At 33.8% G+C, this 17,211-nt stretch overlaps 1 protein-coding gene across 1 annotated transcript; it reads right to left on the reverse strand.

The window, feature by feature from the left end:
* Window positions 1-10,294: 10,294 nt before the first annotated feature.
* Window positions 10,295-11,300, reverse strand: LOC132699710 (B9 domain-containing protein 1-like). The gene is made up of 3 exons (XM_060666560.1): window positions 10,771-11,300; window positions 10,510-10,719; window positions 10,295-10,454 (listed from the first exon to the last, which is right to left on the reverse strand). The coding sequence occupies exons 1-3, from the start codon at window positions 11,006-11,008 to the stop codon at window positions 10,360-10,362; spliced, it is 543 nt and encodes a 180-aa protein (XP_060522543.1). The 5' UTR covers window positions 11,009-11,300; the 3' UTR covers window positions 10,295-10,359.
* Window positions 11,301-17,211: the final 5,911 nt, after the last annotated feature.

Raw genomic sequence — 17,211 nt, forward strand, 5'->3', positions numbered from 1 at the left:
AAATGGCCGGCAAACGTTACCCTATTACGAGTACATCAAAAATAAGCAAGTTTTTGTTTTGTTGAATGTTTTAATATTATAAAAGATAATAAAATGTCGAACAAATAAACAAATTAACGAGTTTGTTTACTTTTGCATCGAAATCCGCCTGATTGACATTTAACGATGTCGGGAAACGGTTACCTAGCGCCACAGTTGTCCATGAGCGTTGCAAGTAAAGTTAAGATTTTTAAAGTTATGACTAAGGCAACAATTCCCGTTGGTCATATTACAAAATTTATGCATCCATATTCAAAAGCTTTTTCATTACAATTTTGCAAATCTGAAGCTTTTGGATATTCTGGGCCGCATTTCCTGCTACTTATTATTAACGACAATTAAATGCTGAGAAAAAAAAACTGCACAAAAAGTTGTTTACATTCGCGTACAATACCTTTTAAGTTTCTTAATTAAAAGGTTTTGGTATTACAACGAATGGATACCTAGCACCACTTGAGAAAAAAACAATGCCGATCCTTGAACTTTTCAGGTTCCGCTTAGGATTTATCGACTACATTGATCGAGAGCATCATCGTCATACGCGGAAGATTGATAGCTTTAAAAAAAATTGCCGAAAACTTATTATCCCAAAACTAGACACTTTGATCTCAAAATCCGGTCAGATATCGTGGGTTTCCCACCGTTACGGCGACGCCCTGAAAATGTCAACAGAAAATATTGGCAAAACGTCGATAATGCTAGTGAAACTGGGCCAATCGTTTCGCAACCAGGATTTGATTCGATAAGTGGATTCTCGTCGTCATTCTCCAAAGTTACGAAGCTGTTTATATTTAAAAAAAATAGTATTTAATATTGAAATATTTACTTGCATATATTTTATAGGTAGAATTTTAAAATAAAACTTTACTAATGATAATTTTATTTCTTTTTTTTTTATGTCAATTTTTTTCATAAGTTTTTTTAATAAATAATGTTGCCATTTATTTTACAAAAATAATGTAGTATATTGATACTTATATTATGGTTATTTTAGACAGTGTGCGTCACAAATATTTAGCCAAAAGCATAACAGAAAATTATTTGTTCAGTATATACCTAAATTTTCAGAAACTGTTTCTGTATTTAAGGTTAAATTCATAATAGCAATCTAAAAAAACTTATAACGCGGCCTAATTTGACCTTGTCTAATAAAAATTAAATATTTTACTCCTTTTTTTCCAAAATACCATTGACTAAAGAATGCCAAGTTCTTCAAAATCACCATTATAAAACAAAACTCTCCGAATGCCAAATTTTAGAAATACAAGGTACAAGGGAATTTTGATTTTTCTCTCTAAAGTGACGTTCCGAAATATTTCTGGGCTCTCTATATATTTGTTTTTTATTTAGTTTTTTTACAATTAGAGTAGCATCCTCAACAGCATTTAAAAAAAGGTAACCAACTATAATGAAATTGTGAATTAATTATTATAATTAATATTAGTGATAACACGAAAACTTAAAAATTTATTAAACTTTATTAAAATTTTGATTAGATAACAACTTTTATTTTATTTATCTTATTTTGGTTTTATAAGCAGGTAGGTACTTTGTTTTTTATTCAAATATGCAACTTCGCACTTTTAGAATGTATTAAGTATCATCATCCATTTCAAACTGCGTTAAGTTTTTCTACCCTTTAATTTAATATCTTTATTATAATTTATAATATCTTTCCTCGGTTTTAAGAGTACACTTCAAATTCAATTTTGTAATTAAACAAAAAATCGGTAATTTTTTCAAGAACTTCTGTACTGGCTACTGTATATACTATTTACAAACCTTCTGGAATCCTCCTGGGTCGGTTTTTTTTACACAAAATAAAAGTAGAATGTAAGAAACCTGAATAAAATACGCACATGCTGATGAAGCCTAAATTTTATATTTATTTGTATTGATATATTTTAAGTTCTTAATGTATGCTAAAGTTTGATTTGAAATATATAACTGCTTCTTTATTTAAAGAGAAACACATTTTTTACTGTCGTATTTTAGCAGAAACTAACTAAATGTGGATGCCTGTTCTCCCACCTAACCCAAGTACTTATTCGTAGAGAAAAATAAATTTTAGAATTATTTCTATTGGTATGTTTTAAGTTCTCAATGTATGATAAAGTTTCATTTGAAATTATATGACTGCTCTTTTATTTAAAGATTAACACATGTTTTTATTGTCATATTTTAGCATGAAGTTTATTAACTTGTAATTTGATAAGAGAAGAATCTTTTGAATAGTTCAAAGTGATAATTAGGAGACGAAGGTTTAACGTATGTACATTTGTTCTGAGAGGCAGTTTTTGGTGCAAATACTTTGGAATTTCCTTTGTTATAATTTTGAAAAATAAGTTGGCAGAGTGTAAATATCGTCGATTATACAAGTTAAGCCGGTTGGTTTTTAATGTGTTAGGCAAGAATTCTGGAATCGTTAAGGTCAGTTTGCTTTAAACAAAGGCTATACACTGTGTCACAGTAATTTACTTGTGACATGACATATGACTCACCAAGCATAATTTTCTTCTTTTTTGACAATAATCTCTGTTTTTCAGACTGAAAAACCTTTTTGAATAGATTTTTTTATGAGCTCTGTTAATCTCCCTTTGCTCCGAGTTTCGTCAGCAAGTTCAAATTATCAACAAACGTCACAGAAGGAAACCAGAATATTCATAAATAGCAAAAAATCACTCGTTTTTTGACGCATCGAATGTGTTTTCCATTTTGGACGTCAGCTTGATAAAAAATATTGTTTAGGAGCTTATATGTTCTACGGAAGATTTGCAGCACAAGAATTAAAAATATGTAGGGTGCTCCATGCAGCGATCTTATTTATTCGGTAATGAGAAATTTTATTGATTCTCTGCGTTCGCCAGCTTAATCAGCATGAAAAACATTACTACTTTGCTAAATGAACCCACTTATCGATATGACTTCACTGAAGGAATTTTGGGTCGAAATTCGATATATTTTGCATCGCTTGTCGGGCGCAAAACTCGTCCCATTTCTTCGATTTCGCGGTCCAGTTTTGCGTACGTTTGGCTATCGGAATTTTTGGGCATGGCCCCTCCGATTACTGCTTTTATTTCGGATTACGTGCGCGCGTTGCGCAATGGACCCGGTCTGCTTTCGATTACGCCCGCATTTTTTGCAGATTTATTTTCATTTCACTTTTTTATCGTGTGGCCCGCGACGTCGGGTGTCGGATAAAATGGCAACCGGACCGGACCGCGCAAGATGCGAATCCCGAAGATGCGCACACGACTTAATTGTTTCTACAAACGTCTAAAGACTGACAACGTTCATTTGTTAATCATTTAATTAACTATTACTTATTATTATTTATTATTATCTAAAAGTTTAACCAAAATTAAAACTTTTGTGTATAATTTCATGTATTTATTTATTATTTACAATCTTAACGTAGTCTTCTCTTCTTATCGCGCCGTCTCCTTACGAAGGTTGGCGATCCATATAATTAAACGAATTTAGGAAACTGCTGTTCTGAAAAGATCATTTGACGAACATCCAAACCATCTTCGCAAGTCTTTCATCCAAGAATTCTGTCTTCTTCCAATAGATCTTTTACCGTTTATCTTGCCGTCAATAATTAAACGTAGGATTTAGTATTTTGGGCCTCTCATGATATGTCCAAAGAATTGGGTTTTTCTTATTTTTATACTTGTTAAAAGTTCTTTTTATTTCTTCATCCTTGTTAGTACTTCCGTGTTTCTCACTTTGTGTGCCCAGGGAATACGAAGAAGACGCTGTATATATACATTTCGAAAGCCTCGATTTTTTTTTCCAGAGCAAGGGTCAACACTCAAATCCATATAAAAGCACAGAGAACACATAGGCCCTCACCATTCTCATTCTGAGTTCCAGATTAAGTATAGTTTTATGTATGTCATGTTATGTTATGTATGTCATGCCACTTTAATTTACGTTGCTGCCCAAATATTTGAATGTGACATTCTCTCCAATTTTCAAATGTTCGTGAGTTGCAGTTTCCTTTTAACATCCATTTACATTCAGTGTCAATCCAGACTCTCTACTATAATATACGACTCTATCTATTATGTTTTGTAGATCTTGACGACTACGCCTTCCTAAATATAGTGTCTGAGTGTACATTGAACAAGAGTGAATATAAAATGAAAGAAATTATAATAGAACGAAAAACAGAAATGAAGGATCTTGGTGTACTTTTTGATTCCGGATTAAAATTTAATAAACATATAGACAGCATAACAAAAAAAGGTTATAAAATGTCAGGCTTAGTGGTACCCTTCCGATTCTACTGTATAATGCATATGTTAGGAGTATTCTTGAATATTGTTCGAGGAATCCACTTACTTACTTGATTTCAGGATTCCATTAATTTATTATGTCTTACGCAACCAGAAGCCTTATTATAATCAACAAAGCATGCATAAACATATTTTATTTCATATCTTTGCAGCGTTGGATAAGTACATTTAGAGAAAATAAAGCTTCACGTGTCCCCAAGCCTTTTCGAATTCCGAATTGTGTGTTATTAATTGTGTGTAGTAGGCATCAAAATCAAGGGTCAAACAACAGGCAGAAGGGGCTGCTCAATTACAGGATAGCGCATATTAAACATAAGATCACACATGGTCGGGAATCCAAAAGAACCTTAATTATAGATATTTTCTAAGCTAATGGATAGTAATTAAAAGAACGTTACAAAATTTTATGTGCGTTTCTTTTAAACAAATGTAGGCTTAAGTTGAATAAATCCTTGCCTTCGTTGATCGGAAAAATGCAGTTATTGTACATATGAATACATCTAACAAGCTGAGAGTTTAAGAAGTAGTTACATCTGATTCTTTTTATAGATAAAGTTAGCCTAGTGCGCACTCGAAAAGGTAAGTGACATGCATCAGAAGGTGACTCAAGAAGATTTTCATTTTATAAAGCAAAATTACATCTGAGCAATTTATGCGTGTTTCAAGCGACCTCGATTTATAAAACTGTGAGTTGTTTTCATACGAAAAGTAGTGTCTGGCTCTATTATATCTAAAATTAAGTTTTTTAAAAAGCTGAGCACTCTCTATCCGATCGACGTACTTGCGATAGATCGAATTCCATACAAATAGTTAACACTCAAGAAATATACCAGAAAGAAAGAGATATACCAGACCCTGTCACTCAAGTAAGAATATTTTTTTTGTTTATGGTTTTACCCAATAACAATAGGTAATAACATCGTTAAAGTTTTATTGAGGAGGGTGCGTCCAAAGCCAACACGGTGAAGATTGAGACAGACTATACGAGCAATTTAGAATTTAGAATGTCGAAAAATAAAATGTTAAGTACAATTTTAACCAATTTTAATTCAATTCAAATTAAATAATAATAATCATTATTAATATTAACATATAATAACATAAACTTAATTGCAATTTTTTTACAAAGGGCAAGGAAGATGCTATATATCTACTAACAAAATATTTAAAATATACTATTCCCATACTTAAAGTGAAAGGGAGGCATATTATTCTTCAAAATTTTGAACATTGAAGCACACGACATACCGTACATAAGGTATGGTGTGTTCATAGATATAAGAAAGTGACCAATTACTTTTGAATGGGATTATCCAAAGGTGGTCATTAACATACAATGCAACAAGATTATTACCTAAAGTTTCGGAATTTAAACTCATGTAATATTGTGGTCCGTAATAGGAAATAATTTTCCACCTACCTGTGTTTAATATTCTTGTGTTTGGTATACTACTTAGTTTAAGTTTATTATTAATCATTCTTATTTCGTCTGTAATACAGAGTGGGTTGAATTGTGTGCTAATTACGCAAAATATGTACGAGTCTAGTGATCTCAGGAGATGCTCCCGCCCAAATGCAGAAAACACTATTCTATTGAGACTAAGGAAGTTATAAACAATGTTTATTTGACTCTCGTTGAACGTGTTGCCAGCAAGCAAGCACCTTTAGAAGAAACGACTCTTTTAGAATTCGGAAATGGCGAATGAAATATCTAGAAAAAATTAGGATTTACAGAGAACAACAAAGGCCAATTATTTACTTGGATGAAACCTGATTCGACCCTTATGATGCCCCTGAAAAGGGTTGAGTTGACTCAACTGATAAGTGTAAAACAAACGCGCCATCAAAAAGAGGTAAAAGAATAACTATTTTGCATGCTGGTTCTAAAGATGATTGGATTCCAAATGGACTTTCTCTGTCTGCGAAAAATATTAAAGATTCTTCTCTGGCTTAACGTGAAGACACCGCCGCTGATTTATTTGAAAGTTGGTTTAAAAACAAACTAGTTCCAAACATTCCTCCTAATAGGGTCATTGTAATGGACAATGCAAGTTATCACAGTAGACAGTTGACTAAAACCCCTTCCTCATGTGACACAAAAGCAACAATCCAAAACTACATGTATAATAACGACATTTATTTTCACGAAGATTATACCAAAAAGCAATTAATTGAGGTTCTACAAAGCTTGAACCTACAAAAGGAATACATCTGTGATAATTATGCAAAAAATCTAGGGCATACAGTTTTAAGGCTTTCCACCTTACCACTGTATATTTAATTCCATTGAACATGTTTGGCACCAACTGAAATCTGAGATTCGTCGTGACAATGTTTTTCCCCGTGTTAACTCCAATGTCCTCAAATTTATAGAAACCGAAGTTTTAAACATCCCTCCACAAAGGGCAAATTCTGTTAAACATATAGAAAAAGCAGAACAATGATATATCCATATTGCAAATAATATGGAACAAATAATAATTAGAACAGCGATAGTGATACTTATATATTTATGTGAATAACTTTAAATAATTTAAGTAGGTAATAAAAACATTTTGTAAATTTATTTTAGATTTAATCATAAATACATACATAAATAAATAAATATTGTTTAGTATCTTTCCTAACAAAACCCCACATAATTAAATTCTAAGCAAAGTACGGACCTGTTCGGCCATATTTCATTCTTACAGCTCGCCCGGGTCTTTCCTTAATTCGTATCAGTCACTTTCTTATATCTATGAACAGACTTTATCTCGATGTATTTGCATTTTACCGAAAAAGCTTTGGAATCTGCATCGCGCTTTCGCGTACGTACCGAATTTCGAGACAAACGAACTCGAGGCAAGTGATCCCGAAAGCAGTAAAAATGAAAAGTGTACGGGGTTTAGATTTACCCGCAAGTAATCCGATCAACCGCGCGCATCTTGGCGTATCTGCGGTTTTCGGTTTTTAACAGCCGCTTTGGTGTTCGACGTATCGCGTTACGCAACGCGATACCCTCTGTATGGAGCGTCTCGCAGCAAAACGTCTGCACTATGCACACCACAGAATAAATTTAAAAAAGAGCGACGAATTAAATGACAATAATCGAGATGCCTGTGAACAAATGAGTTACGACTTATGTACGAATGTCCATCTTTATCTGTACCCGCTGGGATAGTTGAAGAGACAAAACATTGGGTTGATCAAAATTACTTAATATTTTTATCTTATTCTATGTGTTTTTTATGCTTGTACCTGTTTGATTTGTGTCATATTAGGAAGAAAATGAATCTAAACTCAAAAACAAAGATAAATTCGAAGTTGGGTTCTTGTATAGTTCTATATTTTGACACCCACCTACAGAGATTATTAAAGGAGATAGTCAAAAACTTTTTCCATAAAAGTTGTATTAGATAATATAGTGACCGTACTGCGGTAAAAATTTGCAGAGAAGGTAATGATTTTATTACACTTACTAAGCTGCACGTGGGACCATTTTCTTTCTAAACAGCGAATTCCACACAGTTAACTCGTTTTCCCATAACTTTTAATGAGATCTAGGCATATTTTGAGAAAATACCGCATACCTTCTCAAAACTTTGTTAAAAGTTGCTTCATAAGATTTTGTATTATCGACATAGGCCGTGTTTCTAGTAGCTATATGAATTTATCGTAGCATTTGGTTTAGCCGTTTTTGAAATATCTTGAGTTTATTATTTAAGAATGAAATTTATTAATCACCATGAACATTACCTTGGAAAACAAAGCATTGTCTATAAAACATACTCTTTTGAAATACAAAAATGTTCTTTTGAGAAATGTTAAAACACTGTTGAAAGAAATATTAAAATATTAAACTTTTTGAACCATACTAGTAATAATCAGTCGTGTACAATAAATTAGTGCGAATAAAATGACATGACTAGTTTGTATGGTTAGGATGTTGATGATTAACCAAAGTATATGAAATACCTTGGTTAGTAAGGATTCTTTTTATTTTGTGAAGGTATATTAAATCTAGGCCCTGACGTCACATGATAGCTTCGAAAGTAATTATACATAAAATATAGAGCAATCGATTCAAATCCACTCTAAAGTAATTGTGACTATATCGGCATGATTTACAATGTTGAAGTGGCAATGGTCTTCAACAAAATTATGTTCTTAGAATCCTTGAAATTAGTTTTTGGTATTTGGTATATATAACAATTTCCCTCTGAAACATGGCCCCTAAATTTTATATCATTGTATATTATATCAGACAGTGAATATTTAGGGGTTTAAAAAAATATTTACTACTGGATGTGAAAAAGTTGTACAAAAATCATAGTCTATTGAACGACCAGAGAGCTTATTGGAATGCGTGGATATCCAATGGACATCTTTGTAATATTGTCAGGAGGGCTTATAAAAATTAGAAACAACATTTGTTTTTACTCTGGGTTATTCGGAAAATCTAAAACATGAAATTATTTGCTTTATTTATTCAAAAAAAATGTAAATGGATCCCCAGTGAATATCACCAGCGTTTTAGCTAGCCAGTCCTGTTATAAACTCTGTAGGAGGAAGTCAAAATGAGAAACTGTACATATAATGGAAAAAATGTCAAACTTTGTTGCCATAATCTAGCATATATAACTACGCCATCAGTTTATTTTTCAGTTATGGTGTCGTCAGATAACTACTTATAGGGAAACCAACATTAACATTAATTAAGCACCAATTTAACATTAATATTAATGACGCTTATTCACTAGCCAAATTATTCTTCTTTGTAGTAAATAATTTCATTTTCAACCTCTTTTACAGGACATAACAAGGAATCCAAAAATTCTTTTCTATTCTATTTGGTGATTTTTATTTTGCTTTTTATTGGGTTTGATTTTATATTTTTTTATTAAAGCGACATTAATTGGGAAGCATCTAATGCGAGAAAATTAGTTAGCCCTCTAGCTCGCGGTGGCGCTGGTGAATTGGTTCCGATATTTAGTTACTATCCTCATTATTAGTTTTATAATACGTACATCTAGGCCGATTTAGCGAACGCGTGAGCCAAATTCGGAACGTCTCGTTGGTCTGTTTAGTTAGGAAACGCCCCGCGTATAGGTAATGTTTAGCGTTTGACCTAGATTTTAAAGGTGGTGGCTTTATTTATGTTGATAGTTCTGAAATGGAAAATATAACAAATAGGCTCGGTGTCGCAACGCGTTATTCCGGCTGGATCGATTTCGATTTGAATGCCGCCCTGACTGATCGCAATCGAAAATAGAATTCAATTATAATACGCGATATCGTTACGGCTCTATTAGGCGACAGTTTGTTCGCGATAATTGGACCGGTCTGCGCCGAAATCGTTCAGGCAACCGTACATACGCCCACCGTGGTTGTGCAACGCGAAAAATCCGTTTTATTTGTTTAAACGCCACGTCCACGCCTATACGCGTATTGCGCTTAATCCGAGGATTAATATGCTGAGTGGTTGCGAACTTTTTTCACGGTTTCAACCGAGTTACGCTATGGTGAGTCACAAAATAACCTCTACACACAGCATGAGGAAAAAACTCAATAAATTTGTTCATCTGGTTAACCCTTAATGTTGAAAATAATTAACCCTTTGCATAAACAAGAACGTTTTTCTGTCAGCATAGGCAACCAGACATACACGGGACTTGAATCGTGGAGAATATGACTAACCAAATAAATATTTACGTAATGTTAGCGACAAATTGTTTTCAAGCGGAAAGGTCAAGTCTTGTACCGGTTATTAAATACTGAAATAGCTCAAGGCTACTAGAGCATAACAAAGATTTGAGACTAGATCGTCGTGCTTGCCACACCATACCACTGCGCATAGATTTCGACTAACTGAACATAACCACAACAAACAACGCAGAGGTTCAGTTGAGAGAGCTTGGTATGATAGATACATATATTATTAGTTTTAAAAAAGTCTAACACAAACAATATCACAAGGCTATTAAAATATATATATTTTTGTATCTAAATAATAATTGTATCATTCTCGCTAGAACAATCAACTTCTTCCAAAATCGTAGCCCATTCGTTGAAATCCTTGCGACACCAAATTTATAGTGATGTAAGCATATCCCGACGTTTCCATTCTAATTACTAAAACATTGTGAACAATAAGTTTGGTGGTCAGCGGTGGTTAAAAGGAGCCTACGATGATTGCCGGCCGTAGACGCGAGCATAGTGGGTTGTCGCAACTCCGGCTGATACCCAAAGAACGAGCTCAGATAACCTAACAACGAAGAGGCAAGCGGTTTCGAAAGATGAACCCGCAATTCGTGTGTGCCCGGCTTCAGAGGAACGTGGGCCCTGCCGTACCCTTCCAAGCGCAACCCGTTGTAAACACTTAGCACTATTTGAGGCCCTAAAATTGAGGATTTTCAATATTGACTTGCGTTATTCCCGACACACTTACATCCGTACGGGTTGGTGGTTTTAAACTGCACCTCGACAGGAAAATTAAGCACGATCTTGTCGCCGTTGGTGGCTGCATAAGCCATCTGGGTCAAGCCCGCTTCCAACCCGCCAATTATTTTCCAGTCCGGTCCTGAGTAAAATTCGTATTTGCAATGGTACGAAGTGCCCGACGGTGCTAAGACATCCAGATATTCAATTTGGCCCGTGATTGACACCAGAAACGTCCCGTCGGACATTATTGTTTACGTTGTTGACAACATAACAGGTTTGTTTGTATTCCAACCGGGCTTTCGTTAGATCGATAACGGTCGAGTTCGCTACGGCAACCAACCAGACAGGTGCGTATGTTTATTGCCGTTTTTCACATATTCCTTATCTTAGCGAGGCAGAAAGTTATTCAGCATAATAGGTTACTACAAATATGGAAACCCTACCTTACGCTGATAATATGGGATCTTTTACAGCGACGATGAAAAAGAATATCGTGTAATAGATTCGATATGCGTATGCACGGACATTTGAAATCTCGTTTTCAACTAGTTAGACTTCAGGCATTCAGCTACCAACATGGCAATTGACAGTTCGTCAATTAGAAAGGTTTCAGTCTTCAAGGGAGCATTTTCTCGAAATATGCCCAGATGTTCTGGGAAAATGTATTGTGTGGAGAGAGATCACTGTTTAGGAAGTGGCTCAATGTGCAGCTTAATGGCAAAATTTAGAGGCATCTCTATGAAAATATCATAACCGCCTGCATCAATTTTAACTGTGCGTACTGCACTATGGGTGTAATTCAGCTTAACTGTGAAGGAGACGAACAAAAAATTAGTCAAGCCAAAAAATAATAAGGTTGTCACGTAACTTGAAACATCGTTAGAAGAAAAGCAGCAAACAGCATGCGTTTTGTTCGATCTAGAAAGAGCCTTGGTCGATGTTGATGTTTTAGTGGTATTAGAGGTAATCCCTTAAAGTGGTTAAGGTCTTGGGGGTCATTGGTCAAATTGCGAGATACCTTAAGATTTGAATACGTCTCTGATTCTGGGTCAGCGAATTGAGGTGTCCCTCAGAGAAGGTCACTCGATCCTTTATTGTTTATAGTGTTTATAAATGATGCGTTTTCTTGTTTCCCCCATACTTACTTTTCCCTTTTTGCGGATGATGCAGAACATCGTCTGAGCAACTTAGCATTGCAATCAAGAGCTGATATTGATTGAATTTATACTACATGAAAGTAAAACTAAGATGATCGCCTTTTCAACACGGGATTTAAATAAGAGTTTATTAATATGCTTCAATGAATGCACAATCGAACAGAAAAATGTTAGTGTAAAATTCCTTGGAATTTATGTAGGGTTGAGACTCTCCTGGTTCGATCAGGTGGATCAGATTCTCAAGAAACTTTCTGTTTATTGCTTTGTCATATGGCTCCCCCATCAGGTTTCTCTTCCCTTGCTAAAAATATACTCTTTTTCCTATGTCTATTGCTGTCTTAAGTACGCCTTGATTTGTTGAGGTTCCCCATGTGAAAAGCAAGTCTTTACGATGCAGAATCGCATTTTGCGCATTATTAATGAATTATATTAACATAATTTTATATTATTTATATTTGTGTTATACTGATTGTTGATAAAACAACCCAATGCCATCGCGAACCCTGAAACGCTGATATTGCGTTAGACGTGGCAACGTCCAACGCTTCCTTTGATCACGCTGCATAGACGTGACTGACCGCCCCGACGCACTGTGATAGAAAATGCAAATCTGAAGTTCCAAAATTCAAATTTCTTAATGACTTTTATCTTTATTTATTTTTTAACCTTTTAGCATCCTTTAGAGATACCTAATTAACAATAACAATATAATCTTAGTCGCCCTAGACGAGAAACAAAAGCTACACGCTCTAGCTAACTCTAACTAAATTATGATATCAGTTTTGTTTGCAGTATTAATTGCTCTGTGAAATAAAGTGTTGTGAGTTTTAGAACGTTCAAAAAATGCGGCATATTTCTGGAGGTATGTAGTGTATGTTTTACATATATTTATGATATTTAATGAAAAAGAGTTTTTATACCGCTCAGTTAAGTATACATTGAAAATTATAGCAGAGTAGAACTTTTTTGCGACTATTTGCGACTGCTAGATATTAACACCATCTTCTTGCCTAGTTTATATTTTTTCGAAAAAATCAAAAACTTTTGCCACCACGCGCCCCTTCCCGTTCTACATCAATTTGTATTTTTACAGACAAATTCGCGACGATTAGGTGTATCGACTTATTCGAAATTTTAAAATCAAAGGGCCCTTTATACCCTAGAAAACGTGACAGCCAACAAATACTTTTTGATTATACTATACATATCATTGGGGGTGAGAATCTTTGAGCCCAAGATGAGAATTTGGTTCTCAAGATTATTGATAATTTTACAAAAAAACTGCATGAAAAGTGGAACAAATCGAAACGTTATTTAACAAAGTTCAAGCGTATACATGAAAAATGCCTTTTGGGAGAAATTTTAAAATCAGGACCAAGACCACCAAAAAGGTTTCAAAAAATTGTTCGCCACTTATGATAAAATTTTAGTGGCCAAAAAACAATGCTACCCTAATAAAATCCTAGTGACTAACTCATCAGTTGAAGTTCCTTTGCAATCTTTATTAGATCATACTACATCTCGTGTAGTTAAGGCAACAGAAAATAATTAAAAAATTTTGGGAAGAAGTAGGTTTGCTAGTCGATATTCCCAAAGCGGGGTTCGGTAATACGAATGATGGGAATACGACTAGGAGATTTTTTTCGGACCCTGCTATTTCATCCAGAATTACTGGTGTAGACCCAAACTTAATTCATAGATGTGGCATTTTATTAAAAACTTTAAATTCCGGTTATCAAGTAGGTTCAATGCAATTTGACCATTATGCTTATGAAACAGCTCAAATCTATGTGAACCTATATGAATATTATTCAGTGCCCCTACACTGCAAAAAATCTTGACGCATAGTAAAGAGGTTATCGATAACTTTTTATTACCGATAGGACAGCTGGGAGAGGATGCCCGGGAATTGAGGCACAAAGAGGTTAAGTACTGTAGGGAGCATAATACTAGGAAGATATCTAAAAATGATTGCAACAAAGACTTATTTATTATTCTTTTAGTCTCTTCAGACCCTCTTGTATCTAGCTTGAGGGTTGTACCACCAAAAAAAGAAAGTGTTTTTAGTACAGAAGTTATCTTCTAGCAGAACCTGAATTTAATTAGATATATAAGATATTTCATTTTGCACCATTTGTATTATTAATTATAGTTAGGTAATATTGATTTATTATAATTAAATACTTTATAAATGTATAACATTAACTTTTACAGTGACTTTGTTTCTTTTTTTATCTCCAAAGATGAACTGCAGTGTAATGTTATTCAGGTGATAAAATTAACTGATTTTAATAATTACCTATTGGTTAGAACATGAACAATTATTGTTTTTTTTTTATTAAACTTGGTAGATAAAAAAAATGTACCTATCTACCTTATATACACAGAATATGTTTAGATTTTACATAGTGGTAAAATTTAATAATTAATTAATGAGTTAAATTTATCTTAATAGGTACAGTGGAGGTAAAAAATGGGACACTAGTTTGTCATATTGTAATTATAATTATTACAAAAAAATAAATATATAAATCAACTTTTGCAACAACTTTTATGTACATTTTGAGAGTTAATTAGTTAATTAGAAAAAAATGCTTATCTAGCGTTAATATTTTTGGAATCCTAGAATTGCATTTTCTGTCACTGTGCGACGGCGCCTGTTTTTCAGACATGCGTTGTTGACTTCGTCCTATCTTTAAAAACAACGTTTTAAGCCCCTTTTCCCACTTAATATCACTATACAAGTTGGTGTCGCGATCGACCCGCTTCTCAAAAGGTTTTTTTTTTAAGAAGTTAGTTTTTGTTTTACGCGAGTTTCTTAATTTTACACGAGTAAAACTTATTTGTCAAACTATGTATGTATGTATGTGTTGTGCTAAACGGCTATCATTTAAAATAAACCAGCCCGGCAAGAATACTGTCCACACCCCCAACAAAACAACCCGTTAGATGGTGGTGAAGCAAGGATACGTTTCTCCCCCACTGACAATTTCCAACACTTGTAACTCAAGTCTTATGGAAATAAAGCTGTCTTTATCTTTATCTAAAAAAAAGGGGTAATAGATATCGAGATGTGCGTGTGCATTGAAAGCAATCACTGCTAAATTTCAACTTAAAACCTCCTGCTAGGTATTTGTAGAGACAAATTTGTTTATTTCTATTAAACACAAAGTCTTTAAAAATTACCGGAAATGGTGTTTACTGAAATTAAGTATCAAAAATTCCTGTTTATTAAAGTTCGGACCCGATTCGATGTTTTTCAATAAACTCTCCAAAAGAAATGAAAATGACAATTGGTCACTACATCGCTCCTTAATTACAACTTAAAGAAATAAGAAGAATAATGAGCCGTTTCGATCCTAGTTTTTGCTTTGGTTTGTCGTTGTTAAAGTGTAGACTGTTTTCATGAAAATAAAAACGAGTTTTTGAAAATGAACATTTTTATTACATAAAATTTATCGTACAATATAATGAAAACTCTGTAAAAATAAAATAAATAGTGTGTGACACGTTTATCTTACAGTCAAAGAATGCGTAAATGTACACGAAACTAATTAAAGCTTATATTGAAAATATATAAAAAACCTAAAATACTTTATACAAGGCCTGTAGACTTTATCAAAGTGTTATGATAGAAAAACGAATAGAGTGATACAAATAGACATACCCAAATACATTCATTTTTATTGTAATGTTATCGTACAAACATTTAGGTTAAATCTATATACTAAACGGTAATATCGAGTCAGGTATTTCCTTGCATTACCATGTAACAACTTTGTCAGCATTAACGACCCTAACCAGTGTTGCCAGACGTCAATTATCGTATTTTTACGATTATTTTATTTTATTTTTTTAAATTGTATTCAAATTATTGCCTTTTTAATTTGAATACATCTCTGCTTTGCGTGGTTGTACTCAGTATCAAAGCCACGAAAACATTGAAACATTTCCTCCACGAGAAAAAAATAATTTAGAAAGCACCTCGCGATAATATTGGTCATCTGGCACTGACACCCATCTACCCTTATCCGAGTAAAAATTGTTTTCTGAAGCGGGGGGTTCGTAAGCCGAACCCAATACAAACATCTACACACACCCCCTTCCAAGCGATTGAACCGTTAAAATCTTTGGCAGTAATCCAATATTATAATAATCAAGACAACAATGTACAAAATATACAGGGCGTGCCCTGCGCTCAACTCGAAACTACGTCCCTACCCTGAAATATCTATCAATTATTATAGACATCCGAAAAAAATGCGGCTGCTTCCGCAGACTCACGTGAGCAAAATCGGTACTTTTGAGGTTAGGTTTTTGTTATTGCCACGCGTTTTCGGCGCGCCGAAAACGTTAGCCACTTTGTTCCCTTTGTGTACGTAGTTAAATGTGAAAATTTGTGCCGGCATTGTTCGTAGTCCTACGTAATTAAATCGGAATGGATTGCATCAGTCTCTGTTTGGCACGAATCGGGCGCGTATCGGAAAAAACCCCTTGAGATTACGCCCTGCCATTTTTCGCTTTTCCTTTTATTTATTTATATACAAAGCCCCGCCCGCACTTAGACCAATACGAAAACTATCGTTAAGAGCGCGTTTGTTGAGAAAATGTGTCGAAAATCATTGCAAGTGAAGATTGCAGTGGGAGCAGTAGTTCAAAGGTCAGATTTCCCAGACAAAAGCTTGATTTTTTTAAAACAAAAATGTTGGATCATGGTGCTTTCTGATTTAGTTGGGCCCCTCAGTTTACGACCTTTTTATGGTGCCAATATTACTTAATATTTTATTTATATTTTTGAATTTCGTTCACGCTAAATCTTAATGTAAATTGTTTTTGAAAATTTTTTTTTTTAAGTTTGACAAATTAATTTTGTTACTTCCGGGATATTTACATAAAAAAAAAAATAGATCAAAATGTGATTCGAATTATCATGCAGAAAGTTTAACAGTTCATTCAGCAGATAAAAACAAGTAAAAAAGTTCGTTTGCTTCGTTCGGTGTTGAAATATGGTATACAAAAAAAATGTTTTTTTTATTAAAAAAAACTCCTAAAGTTTGCTCTCAACCTTAGTAGGTATTATTGCCAGTTTAAACAAATTTATAACATAGATAAACTTGTCTATATTTTATCAGCAGCGTTCGTGAGACAATTTTAAGCAATATAAGTAATAAATTATGATCCAATATCAATCAATCAGTTTTTCCACTCACACGAATGGCGTACTAATTTTTTTATTATTTATACTAAAATGGTCTGACGAATGCCACTGGTTAAACAAAAACAAGTACATC

Source organism: Cylas formicarius, unplaced genomic scaffold (assembly GCF_029955315.1).
Source record: "Cylas formicarius isolate icCylForm1 unplaced genomic scaffold, icCylForm1.1 PGA_scaffold_3__17_contigs__length_32017465, whole genome shotgun sequence".
In the NCBI taxonomy this organism is placed as follows: domain Eukaryota; kingdom Metazoa; phylum Arthropoda; class Insecta; order Coleoptera; family Brentidae; genus Cylas; species Cylas formicarius.

Excerpts from the sequence above, each read along its gene's own strand:
- LOC132699710 (XM_060666560.1), bottom strand. The coding sequence starts at position 11,008 with ATGTCCGACGGGACGTTTCTGGTGTCAATCACGGGCCAAATTGAATAT. Across the intron at positions 10,720-10,770 it reads AACCACCAACCCGTACGGAT|GGCCTCAAATAGTGCTAAGT; the intron begins GTAAGTGTGTCG and ends CCTCAATTTTAG. Across the intron at positions 10,455-10,509 it reads GTCTACGGCCGGCAATCATC|TAATTAGAATGGAAACGTCG; the intron begins GTAGGCTCCTTT and ends ACAATGTTTTAG.